Source organism: Tympanuchus pallidicinctus, unplaced genomic scaffold (assembly GCF_026119805.1).
Source record: "Tympanuchus pallidicinctus isolate F22 unplaced genomic scaffold, pur_lepc_1.0 scaffold8, whole genome shotgun sequence".
NCBI lineage: Eukaryota > Metazoa > Chordata > Aves > Galliformes > Phasianidae > Tympanuchus > Tympanuchus pallidicinctus.
Window position 1 is genome coordinate 19,010,891 of NW_026294802.1, and position 12,626 is coordinate 19,023,516.

A 12,626-nucleotide genomic window follows, 5' to 3' on the forward strand; every position below is an offset into this window, starting at 1 on the left:
TAGTTTCTGATCTGCAAAAGTCAGGTTCCTTACTCTCCACCACCAGCTCCTTGGTTGCATCCACTTCTCAGCTCTCTTCCGTGCTTCCAGCTGGCTTCTGCTCAGGGAGGGATTTGGGCACATCATGTATTCAGGAGCCCTTACCCTGGGGCTGGACACCACTCTGGGATCTCCTTCTCTTTCCAAAGTCAGTTGTCCTTGGGCCTGGGAAGTGCTCTATATTGTACTGTCAAGGTAATTATTTCGTAGTGCTAGGGTAGTGCAGTGAAACTGCATGAAGGATAGGAAAGTGAATTTTTAGCTCAAGAAAATATGTGGGGTATATTGTCTCTTATTTTTTCTTTTTTGCAGGAGTCTTCATGCAAGTCTTTGTCTCCACAGAGTAGTTTTCCAATTGGAGGAGAAATTTTATGTAGCATTGGGTTGATTTTCAGTCATACGGGCTTATAATTTGGTCTGCTATATCACTTGAAATAAAATACATATATTATGAGAAGAAGATACATGATCTGGGACAATACTTGTATCTTCTAAAGTGCCCTGGGAGAATTATACCAAGCATTTTTTTTTAAATGAGAATAAACAGGAACTTCTTTGCATTGAAAGAATTTTAACACATTCTTGTGCAAATGGGTTTGAGATGTGCTGATTTCATCTGTTTTTATGCTGGGACAGATTCTGAGACCCAATGCTGTCTTGTCAGATCCAAAGGACATAAGTTAATTGGAAAACTGCTTTTGTCCGAAACCAAGTCTATAATTCTCATGTGCAGTCCAGTCTTCAAATTGTTTGGAAAGCCTCAGGAAATTAAAACAACTCAGAATCTCCAAGATTGTCACGGAATAGATCTTTTGTCTTCTGAGTGGATTTGGTTTATCTTTCATTCTCTTTTGAAGGGCTCACAGTTAATGGATAGAAAGAAATAGGTGCAGCAAGTTGACCTACATACCATGCATAGTGAAACTTTTAACAGAATTTGAAGAGAAATGATAAAAGCTCTCTAATTTATCCAGTTTTACAAGTACGTAGATGTTGCTTAATTTCTTGATGTTAGCCTTTTGAGAAGACCAGTTTGGGTTAGGTGTGTTGATGTGTATGAGGGGAGCAGTGGTGGCCAAGACAAAGCCAGCTCTGCTGAGATGTGCTTGCTGCTTGCTGGGCAAATCCCACTGCTGCTTCCAAAAAGCCATTGTGTGGCTCCTTATGTCACTGTTTTGTACGGTCTGGCAAATTGTGGCATGTTAATCTTGGCTTACTTCCCATCCATATGCAGTAAAAGAGCCATTTTGAGTGCAAACGTTACCTGTTACAAGCTTAAGGTTAAACTGCGCTGTCATTCATTTCCCACCAAAGAAGCACTCTCTACAGATGGCAAAAATGCTGTAGCTGTGCTGTTTCCTGTTATAAAACAAGGATGTCCTCATCCTTCCTCCCAGTGACGTCGTATCAGGCTGGCGCATTGGCCTCGCAGGCCATGGGGAAGTGACAAGGCATCGGAAGGAGCGCCGAGGCCATCAGGCACGGAGCCACCTTTTTCAGCCCATTCCTTCTCATGTGGGTATGGGAACCCGAGTGTCACTCCCGCAGTCTACAAGGCTTTATTTTCCTTTCTGCTTTTACTCCACGGTTGCTTTTTTCTGGATTTCAGCATTCTTTCTACATGTTTTTTGTTCCTCAAGAAGAAGAAAGCTAACTCTATGCAGCATTTGTCACCTGATGCTGGCCTCGCACCCTGCATTAAGCACAAGCCTCCCTGTCTCCAGTTGCCAACAGTGCTATATGCTGCAGGTTCCCAACATGTAGTTTCAGAGAGTATCTCAGATAGGAATCGATGAAAGACCCATTTATATGCTCAACAACAGCCTTTTCCTGTGGGTTATTTTCAGCATTGGCTCAGAAGACGTGTTTGTGAAGCTCCTTAGTACGCTGTTATGCGTGGTGATTTTAACAGCAGCAAGGTCTAATGTAATTACATATGTGAAACAGTAGGGTTTTTTGGCATAAAGTAAATGTTGGGAAACAAAACGGTCAAAATATTAACTTCAGTTTTTATTTAAATGTCAACAGTGATGTATTATTATGCATAATTTACCCCACATTTATCTTTGCTCCATTGTTTTAATGAACAGACTTGGTGAACTGCTTGCAGCAACCCTCTCTCAATGGCCTAGACAAAATTTAGATTAAGGAATGCAGGTCTGTTTAGATACTGGAATCCAAGAAGTTCCTTTTTAAAAACATTAATTTTACTCAAGTTTTAATTTTCCTTGATATTATTCTCCTTGTGTTTATGTAAAACTATTCCACCCAGTTAAGCAACAGTGGACCAAGTAAAACGATAAACTCCAGGTGCATCTGAGTAGACAAAAAGAATATTATCAGAACCACCAGTTCAACAGCTCCGGCTTGAGCTGACGATCTCAGTGATTTCAAATGCAAGTTGATATTTTTCTTTTCCACTCAATCAGATGTTCTGTGTTGATTTTGAGATGAGCTGAAAAGTTTAGGAAAAGTGTCAAAAACCCACTCTTCTTATCTATGCAAAATACTGGAGGATGAGGGAACACAAGTTGGACCTTGCAAACAACTCAGTGATTCTTTGCAGTGAGTGTGTGCTGGTTTCAACCAAGCTACTCCATCCAGTGTTTTTCAGCAGGCTGCTCAGGAAGCCGTGCCAGCTAATGTGTATGCAGAGCAGACAGACATGTGTTTAAGAGTTAAGTCATGCAGTGTTTATTTTAGCTGTAAGTCACTAGTTTTTGAGTACTCTGATATTTAGCTTTCTTTCGTCATCTTGGAAGTATCTGACATGTAAAACTTGCACTCTGGTAGGCTGTGCCTTATTTTTAAATAGAACAAACAACATTTTGAAGAAGGGTGTTACAGCCCTGACTTCAGAAGTAGTAAGCAAAAAAGTCATAAAAATAATGAACAATACAAATGATGGCCTTTGATTTTAGTGGATGAAAAGTAGTTAAACATTGGAATTTCACGGTGGTCCTGGCAAGGTATGGTCAGATTTTTTTAGATTAGTATAGGAATTTAGATTAGATAGGAATTTGTGGTGGAAGTTTTCCCTTTCCTACTTGATGTGCTTAGTTTGAGATTTTGTCACAGTTTTCTAGAAGTCTTTTCGGTGCTTGCTGGACTGGTGTGGTGGTTTCTCTCTCTCTCTCTCTTTTTTTTAATTTTTTAATTTTTATTTTTAAATGTGTCTGGAAAAGTTAAGTATTGTTTTCTTCTCCTGGTGCTGCTGTCCTTTCCCAGTAAGCAATTCTCACTGGGGTCGTGTTTTGTATGAGTGAAGATGAGGAGCAAGTCTTAACTATAAATGATGCTCTATACTGTTTATTAGCACTTCTATGCCCAGAGCTTTTCTGAAGGCCTTGGCCATTAGTATTCTGGATTTGCAGCTGTCACTGTGAACTGGGGGCTTGGCAATGGTGCTCACAATAAGTGGAGGCGAAAAGCTGCACATAATGTGAAGACTTCTCGCTTTACCCACCTTTGAAGGTGAGAAATAGCTGACATTTTCGGGTGGTGATGGGAAGAACTGATAGAGTGAGTCCTTCCCCTATGCAAGCCTCAAGGCAGGGGTTTAAATCCATGGGTTTTATTGCTGTGTTTCACTGCTCAGTACTAAGGCTGAAGGCTGGCACATGGCACTGGGGTGGGTAATGCCCTGTTGAACCTTCACAGAGTCCTTTGTTGCACAGCAATCTCTCACAGCAGCTCAGGCAGAGGCAGGGTGCTCTGACTGCATGCTCTGCTGCTTGTGAATGTGCCATGGTGCTGGGCAGATGAATCGAGGTTCTGCGGGTCTCCGAGATGTGGCAGAAGCTGTTTTGGTTCCTCTATCAAATTGATCACTGAGTCACGTCAGAGGATGCTTTTCCCTGAGACTTTTAAAACGGAGACCTCTTTTTTATACACAGCTTTTCTGTGGTGATCGTGGAAGCATCTGAAGCATGCGTGTGTGTTTATGCAGAGCTGCACATGGAGCAGGGAATTGTCAACAAACGGTCAGGCAGAGCAGAAACTGAGAAATGCTGTCGGGCCGTAGGAGGTTGCCTGTGGCTGGGGGTGGCCTCGTGGCCTCTTAGGCCTCTGGTGACATCGGCACTGGGTACAGATGCCTTGCTTATTTGTACTTAGAATGAGAATCAGGTTGGTTTTTTTTTCCCTTCTTGCAGAGAAAAGAAATAACGACTGTCGTGACCTTAGGAGAATGGCCACACAAATAAACGCTGCTGGCTGTGAGCACTGGGATTGCCTGGTGCCTGCATATCAGGTGCCTGCCATGCACAGTCAGCTGCTGGTGCGTGGTGGGACAAGCCAGACCCCTGCCCTGAAAATCTAGGAGTGAGCAGGGGCAGATCAGGGGTAAAGGCCAGGATAAAATGGCTGTTCCTTGCATAAAACACTTCCACTTGTGGCTGATGGGTCAGAGGAAGGTGTTTCTGTCTGTGATCATTGAGGAACAATTTGGTAATTGTATCCTTAAAGTTCCCTAGCCAGCCTGGAGAGAACAGACCAGAGTAATTATAAGAAAGGCAAATAGTCATTGGTCTTGTTTGCTTACCGTTTAATTTTTATGATGTTTTATATAAGACTGATTTTTTCCTCAGCATTGTCATCTATGAAAGAGCAGATCCTAGTAGTAACTGATGAACCTTAAAGGAGTAATCTGTACAGGTGGCCTGAAAAATCACTGAATCGCAGATTGACAGAATTGTAGGGGCTGGAAAGGATCTCTTGAGATCATCAAGTCCAACCCCCCTGCAAAGCAGGTTCCCTAAAAAGGTTGCACCTGTCCAGGTGGGTGTTGAACATCTCCAGAGGAGACTCCATAACCTCTCTGGGCAGCCTGTTCCAGTGCTCTGTCACTCTCACTGTGAAGATAAATAAATAAATGAGAGTGAGAAAAGGCAGATTGAGCTGCCTAGCATCAAATCTATAAAACCTGCTAATCTGTTGCCTTTTTGTCCTTCCTATTAGTCCCAGTAATACCAAGAACTTATTGAAACCATTGAATTGTCATTGGACAGAATGAGTGGTGTAACTTCATGCAACCTTGTAAAATGCTTTTGGGGTGACATGTTGCTCTGCATCTGGCTGCAGAGAAGCACCATTTTGGGCAGAGAAGGTGAGCCCTAGTACCTTGTCTGCAAGAAGGCAAGCTGTGCCGAGTGCTTCTAGCCACAGCAGTGCCCATGGCATTTCTAGCAGTGCCCAGCACACTAGAGAGGAAAGACATGAGGTCAGCTTGAGCTCTTCCCATCCTTGCACCTGCTATTAACCCAAGAGGTAACAGGTGCAGTAGGAATAACTTAAGATAAGTAAGTGTCCTGGCCTAGGCTGCAGTTCATCCTCGCTTGCTGTTCTGGCGTGCCTGATGAGAAACAAAAAGCATGGAGACATGAAGAGGAGAATGAAGCTGTTCGGTAGCAGCTAAAATGGTTGATAATTACTGTCATCAGAGAATATCAAGTGTACATGATAAGATTATGGTAGATTGCAGTCCAGAAAACGAAATACAAGCTAAAGTTGTCTTCTTCAGGATAATAATTGCCTTCTAAATGATTTGGGAACCGGCACAGAAATGTTCAGTGTGACTTCAGGCTATAATGTCCTATGCAGGTCCTAAATGAGCACTGCCTGAAAGCAAGGCCTCAGGCTTGTTTGGAACTTCTATCATAATACAAATAAACAGAACAGCCACCAAGCTCTTCCAGACAGAAAAATAAATCCTATCCTGATCAACATAAACATCTGAATCTACAGTTCCAGTCTGTTCAAACAACTTGTTAAAAAAAAGATGCTGGTGATTTAAGTTTTTTGATGTTTTTTGCTTGTACAAGCCTCACTGAATAATGGAATACCTTCAGTTGTAAAGCTGCAAACTGTGAAACTGCCAGATGTGGATTTTTTTACATGAAAGAAAGATATGTGAAGGTGTGTGCTTGCAGTTTTAAGTTGCAGTGTTTTGATGAAGGGTTTTTTGGTCGCGTTTCAAGCCAGGAAGTGCATGATATACTTTTCAGCTGGCAATTCAGGTGGCAATTATGTAGATTTTCAAAGTTTCATCTTGCTGTACATCTGACTAAGACTGTTGTGTTTTGTTTCATTAATGTTTAATGTTGCATTAGGAATGTACAGCGCAGTTCATATGCTTCATCTCATAAACTGCTCGATTACAAAAAAAATCAGCATTTATTTGGTTTTAAGTGTCAAAAAATGCCCGCATCTATATTTAGGTAGGTTGCTCACATGCTATGACAAGATGTTCTTACTCAGTGGGCAGTACAGTGAGCTGGCACTGATGGTGTTTCACATGACTGATAATGCAGAAGTTTCTCTTGGTGGGACAAAGAATCGTGATGAAGAGGGAGCAAAATAGAGATGGGTATTTGGGGGATACTGTGAACTGGTAGTAGAACTGTTTAAAAAATATCCACTAGGCATGCCTGTGCTATGATGTCCAAACCTGCCTACAGGCTACAAGGAATTTCACTTAGTCCAGAAATAATTTTAAGGAAACCATATATGCATATAGATTACTAAAGAGGTAAAAATACAGAGAGAGTATGCTGTATATACAGAGTTATTTTATGGCTCTTCTGATAAAGCAGTGTTTATGATGAGAGATTGAGGAGAAGCATGTGTTCTCCCAAACGTATCTGCTAAAGGCCAGGCCACACAGGGACACTGCACAGCTTTTTAGTAGAGGACAAAGCCACAGAGTGTATCTGCCCACATTCACAGTATTGCATTCCATCTCTGAACGTGTAGCTTGTTTGATTCCAGAAATTGTCTATTGTGCCTTTCAACCATTTGTCATCTGCTCATCCTGTGTGGTTCTGTTTTACAAAAAAATAAAATAAAATTAAATAATAATGATAATAATGATAATAATGATAATAATAATAATAATAATAACAACAACACAAAACAAACCCAAAAGATAAATTTATCAGGTGGAAGAACTTGAGGCATGCATTGGACTGTGAGCTGAAGAAATACAGTATGAAGATGAACAGGAGTTGCGCTGAGGTGCTTTGGCTCTTAGGGAGATGCAGTAAGAAAAATTTAGTGGGTCAGTTTCTGTCAGCAATCACAGTTTCCTTTACAGGAATAGCAGGTGCATGTGCATGAATTCAAAAAAGGAATTAATGTGATTCACAGGAAGAAAAAAGAACACATGCTGAATGGCTTTAATCTGCAGACTTACTAAACATTCTAAATCATCTATAGATAATTATTAAAAACTTCTAGTTTTTTACTAAAACTTTCTATTAAATAAGTAGCTTAATCTTGCATTTACAAAATTATTCACCCAACATAAGTCAAGTATTTAATCCTCATGATGAGGATCAAATGATGACCGGGTTATAATTGATCCTAGTTATAGGAAATTAAAGCATCAGTTAAAATAAGTACAAAGGGTAGGAAAAAAAGACAAGAAGATGTCTGTTGACTAAGGTAAATATTAATGAAGAGGAGGCTAAAAATTAAATTGCATTGTGGTAAGAGATAAAGTGCTGAATACACTTTCAAGTTGAAAAGATAATTCCAGACTAAATCTAGATTAAGTGCTAGATGTGAAAAGTAAAACTAGGTAATTATATAGTAAAGAAAGAAATAGCAGCAATTATTTCTTTTGCAGGTTTAGAATCAAGCAGGAGGATAGATCTGCTTTTGGAATCTTGCAGGTTAAATAAAGATGAATATGATCTGCAAAATAAAAGGATTGGAGATGGCATCTACTAAAACTAAATGCTTTCAAGGTCATGGGACTGTGAATTAGAGTAGACAAGGAATTTTCTGAAATGCTGAAGCTAACAACTGGAAATTAGAGAGCCCTGATAGGGCAGCTGCAGAGGGAGCTCCACAGCAAAGCCTCTGTTTTTGCCCTCCTGGAGTCTGCAGGAGCCATTCCTGGCATCCTCTGCACCAGGGCTCTCTGGTGACCACTCACTGTTGCATGAAGTTGGTCATTTTCAAGCTGAAACACCTGATTGTATCCTGGGGTTGTCTCAGATTCTTGTCTGGACTTAGTGATGATCTTTCAGGCTCTTCTTCCCCTTCCCCAGTTCTGAATATGGGAGACAATAAGTACTTGGGTGTTTCCCTAGTCTTTCCTGTCTTGTTTCAATAGAGCCGAGTTATTTTAGTCTTTTCTGTGTCTTCGTGGCTGACCAAGGTCTGTCCACAGGCCAGCTTATCTTGTCTTCATCTCTAAATATCTGTCCATTTGCAATCAGCTTTTGTTTTTTAGATTGCCTTGAGCATTGGCTCATCAACACCTTGCAGTGGCTGCCAGAGCATTCTCGCACAGCTCTGTCCTTTACTTCAGCAGCCACCTCCCATGGGATCCACACTGACATGTTTTCTTTTAGGTAGCTGTCGTGTTTGGAGGATGGCCCTCCATCTCTGCTTGTTAGTGATTCAAAGTTAGGAAAATAACAGTAAGTCTCAGCCATGCGTATGGTGTCCCAGGACATCTATGGGAAGAAATGGGTAGCTGTGAGAGATGATAGCTGCACAAAAGCATATGTGTTGGTCAGTATACTAACATTTGGGATGGCTGGAACAGCCTTGGAGATAGGGTTTCTGGATTTGCTTTATGTTTTGCAGAACAGCTGATTGCTTTTATTTCATATTACAACAAGCTTGTGGTATTCCAGCATCTTTTTGTAAGCTTTGAACACTGATTTCATGAGTTTCAACACTGCTTAATTGTGATTTGCAATTTTTTTATATTCTTAAGGATTAAAAATAGGAGCCCAGGAATTTGATGTGCTAAACATGACTTTGTGAAAGCTTCAGGTTCTACCTTCTCTAGCCATTTTAGTTTCTTCTTTAGTTTTCCCTACGCCCTCTTATTTTCTTCTAGAAATGCATTTCTCTCTTAAAGTTGTCAAGGCTAGTTAGAGGAAGAAGGTTGTGTGCCTGTCTCATGGAATTTCTGTGTTGAAAATACAGCTGAAGTTAATGAAAAGAGACCTCTGTAATCTTTGTAAAGCGGCAGAACATGCTTATATTTTATAGCTTTGACAGCTACCCGGAAGGTAGCTCTCAGAAATGGGAGTTTTGAATCAAAAATTCTTATTTTTTTTTAAGAATTATTGGTCCATCCCAGATGCACGTGTATAGCTAGTTTATGCAGTGATAAATAACCTTGTACACATAAATGCATCTAAAATTCCAGACAGAAAGCTCCAATCTGAGTACTGCATCTGCTTGAGTCCCATTGTTTTGAGAGGGGGAGGCAAAACAACTATGTTGGCTCCTTGTCCTTCTGGCACATGGTACAAACATTACACCATAGATGGTTGTAGCAAAAAGAGAATACTTATCAAATCTGCTGTGAAGTAAACTCTGAAGGACAAAAATAACGTAAATACTCCAAAGTTCCCATGGCATTTGGCTGCTGTCAGTGAGCACTGCACAAATACCAATGTAAATAAAATATTGCAGAGTTGGGGGTCCTCTGTGGAAAATGCTACCATTGTCATCAGTGTTTTCAGATGATGTGCTACTGCACTCAGTGCTTCTGATACCAAGCACATTAGTTGTTGTGGGGTAAAGCAGAAGGCTCTACCTCAATAAAACGTGGTATTTTTATCAACTGTCTATACTTTAATTTTAGATCCTTAGAAGAGCACCATGATCATCCTGGCATGGGAATAGGAGATCTTCAGTCGGATGAGGAAGATATCATGAACAGTTCTGATGAAGATGACGACACCAATTCTGATTCCAGCAAAGGGGAGCCTGATTCTCAAGATCAGGTATCTTTTCATCCTCATCTTCCGCAGCTGCTCCCCACTCCCGTGCTGTTTTCTGAGAACCTGTTGAGGTATTTTCAAGTAAAGCATTGAGTTGACATAAGTGGATATATTCAACTTCTCCATTTTTATTGTTTTGTGTGCTATTTACAAAACTTTGATTTGCGTACATTATCCTAATGTTAAGAGACCTAGTTTATACATATGCTCTTGGAAAGTGTGTTGCTCAGCACGTTTGTTCTTTGTCTTTCACTGAGCTGCAGTGCTGCCTACTGTGCCTCTAATAATTACATTCACAGGTGTATATTTACAGATCTTCAACTTTAAAATGATCAGGACTGTAAATATTTTAAGGAGGTTATCTTCTCATAGATCCTTGAGTGCATCATGTCTCCCATGCACTGAATGTAAAATTGTTTTGTTTGTCAGCATTGGCAAAGCCCAAAGAATGGAGCAAGATGAAGGTTGAAAGGTCCAAAGACCTCCTTCTGGAAAATCTCTTAGAAGTTGCAGTTTTGTGTAGGTGGTCCTTTATCAGAAGGTTGGCCATGTAATGAAGGCTGTGTTTCAGTAACTGCTTCTGTCTCTGCAGGCAGCTTTCTCTTCTGTGGTCATCAAAGGAGAGAGAGCCATAGTTGTCAACTTTCTGCTAAATTCTGCGAATGGCTGATCAGAATGATTGCCTCTCTTTTAATCTTATTTCTCAGTTTGTTGCATTTTTAGAAGTTCTTTTTTGTAGTTCTGGAAGTTCTGACACCAGCAGGCGTGTAGAATATTTACAGATACATAGTAAGTATAGATAGTAAGTACCCGTATACAGATATAGATGTATACAGATATACTTCCTCTTCTCAGCAGCAGTCCTGGCAGCTTTGGTGGCGCTTCATCTCCTTGCAAGTGAAGCGTTGTTTCCTACAGTGGTAGGCTTCTGTTTGGCTCCTTTCTGGGAAGAAAAAAAAAAAAAAAGGATTATTGAAGTGAGATATTTTAATGCTGGAAAAGAAGATTTGATTATGTAGTATCAGGTCTGAATTTCACTTTACAAGACTTGCTGATCTGTGTGCCCCTAGAAATGTTCTCAACCTTCCGTGACAGAGTTTTTTAGAAAAATGTCCCCGTTAGGAGGCTTCTCAGACAGGTTTCATGGACGTGCACAGCCACCAAGTAATTCAGAGCTCACTGTGAAGCATCTGCTGGTCGGCTCACGCCAGCCGGCTTGTGGCACGTGCAGCCGGCAGCTGGGGATTAGCAGCAAGCCGCTCCTTGCTTCCAACTTCCTCACAGCTCTGGCAGCTGCATGAGAGAAATGAAGCAATCCCTGCCTTGGCCTTCAGCTGGTTCTGTTTTTGTTTGTTCCCACCACAAGCATCTGGGTGTTTTGATGTTTTTTGCCTGTTAGAGAAGTCACAAGGCTGCCTTCCAATAACGCGGCTGAGAGGGAGCCCAGTTCTGATCTTCCTAACTTACACCCCTCTAGGCTCAGAGGATCTTCTGGCTGAACAAATGCCAAGTGGTCTTTTCAGTGCCAGCTGGTACATGAAAAGGCTTCCAAAGGGAGCTGGAAGTGGACTGTGATGTTACATGTTGTAGTTGTTTAGCATTAGCATCTTGTTCTCAAAATACTAATTTTCATCTAATTTGCAACTGCCAGAAGCACAGCAATACCTTGCTTTGCATAATGGAAGTGTTTGTGAATTCAGTCTTGCTGTGAATGTATCAGCTGTGCTGTCTGAAATGTCACTGAGGCTTGAGGATGAGCATTACAGTCTTGCCTTCATCTGATTGACTTGTGTAGATCTAAGTACTTTTTGGAAATCAGCTTAATTTTTGAAGTAAAATCCCTGTGTGTATATAAAATAAATGAAAATATGTGAAATATTTAGCATATGTGAAATACAACACTGAATTACTGAGTTCAGAAATTAATTTAGCAATTTGGGACTGGTAATTGCATTTAAATTAAAAACAATATTAAGAATTATAACCATAGCTGAATCTTGCAGCATTAGGGCTTATGAGACAAAATTCCATATATGCTGTGCCACTGAGGCCTGATTTTCAAAATAACTGTTTAATGGCTGTACCTCCTATATTCAATACTGCCTCCCCACAACTTTGATTGTGTGTGTTTTCTGTACCTCATGATGTCTCAGTCCTCCTCATCCATGCTTTCTTTCCAGCCCATTGAAATGGAAGCCTGAATACGTAATAGATGTAGTGACAGCTGGCAGTAGAGAGGCATATGGCAAACCATGAGAGCTGTGATGAAAAAAAGTGTATTTTATCTGAAGGAAATTATGCATGGGAGTTATTGTGCAGAAAAAAATAATTGCATCTTGGCACCTACTTCCTTTTGCTTTGCTATTCCTGTTTATTTCTATCTGGTGTTGAACAGTAGCCTTGATTTTTGGAAGCTGTATTTGTGTATGTAAAAACCAGCAACATCTAAACTATGTCACAAGTAGATTATAAGGCTCACACAACTTTACAGCAAGGCTGCTTCTTATCCTAGCAACTTGTTTAGTAAATTGTCAGAAGCCGACTTTTCTGTTCTGTGGTGACATTTTCTTCCTTTCATCTTTTTCAATAAATAAAGTCCGTCTTTCTTTTAAGATGTTTGAGAAAGCCATTTGAGTTTACTGCAAATACTATTCATGCTGTAATAATCAGGAAAAAAGTATAATATGCACTTATTATCCATACTTTCACTAACTAATAATTGTCACTTCCTACTGCTTCATTCATTATGGCAGCAGTGCTTCCTGTAACAATTAAGTAGAAAGGCTGACAGTTATATAAATATTGCTGCTAACAATTAGTGTTATTTCTAGCTAC

The 12,626-nt window shown here is 40.4% G+C and overlaps 1 protein-coding gene across 1 annotated transcript in view; it reads left to right on the forward strand.

The window, feature by feature from the left end:
• Positions 1–12,626, forward strand: part of FGD6 (FYVE, RhoGEF and PH domain containing 6) — a 67,246-nt gene that overhangs the window by 15,963 nt on the left and 38,657 nt on the right. Inside the window, exon 3 of the mRNA XM_052667363.1 lies at positions 9,653–9,794. Within this exon, the coding sequence (XP_052523323.1) occupies positions 9,653–9,794 (142 nt within the window). The remainder of the gene's footprint in view (positions 1–9,652; positions 9,795–12,626) is intronic.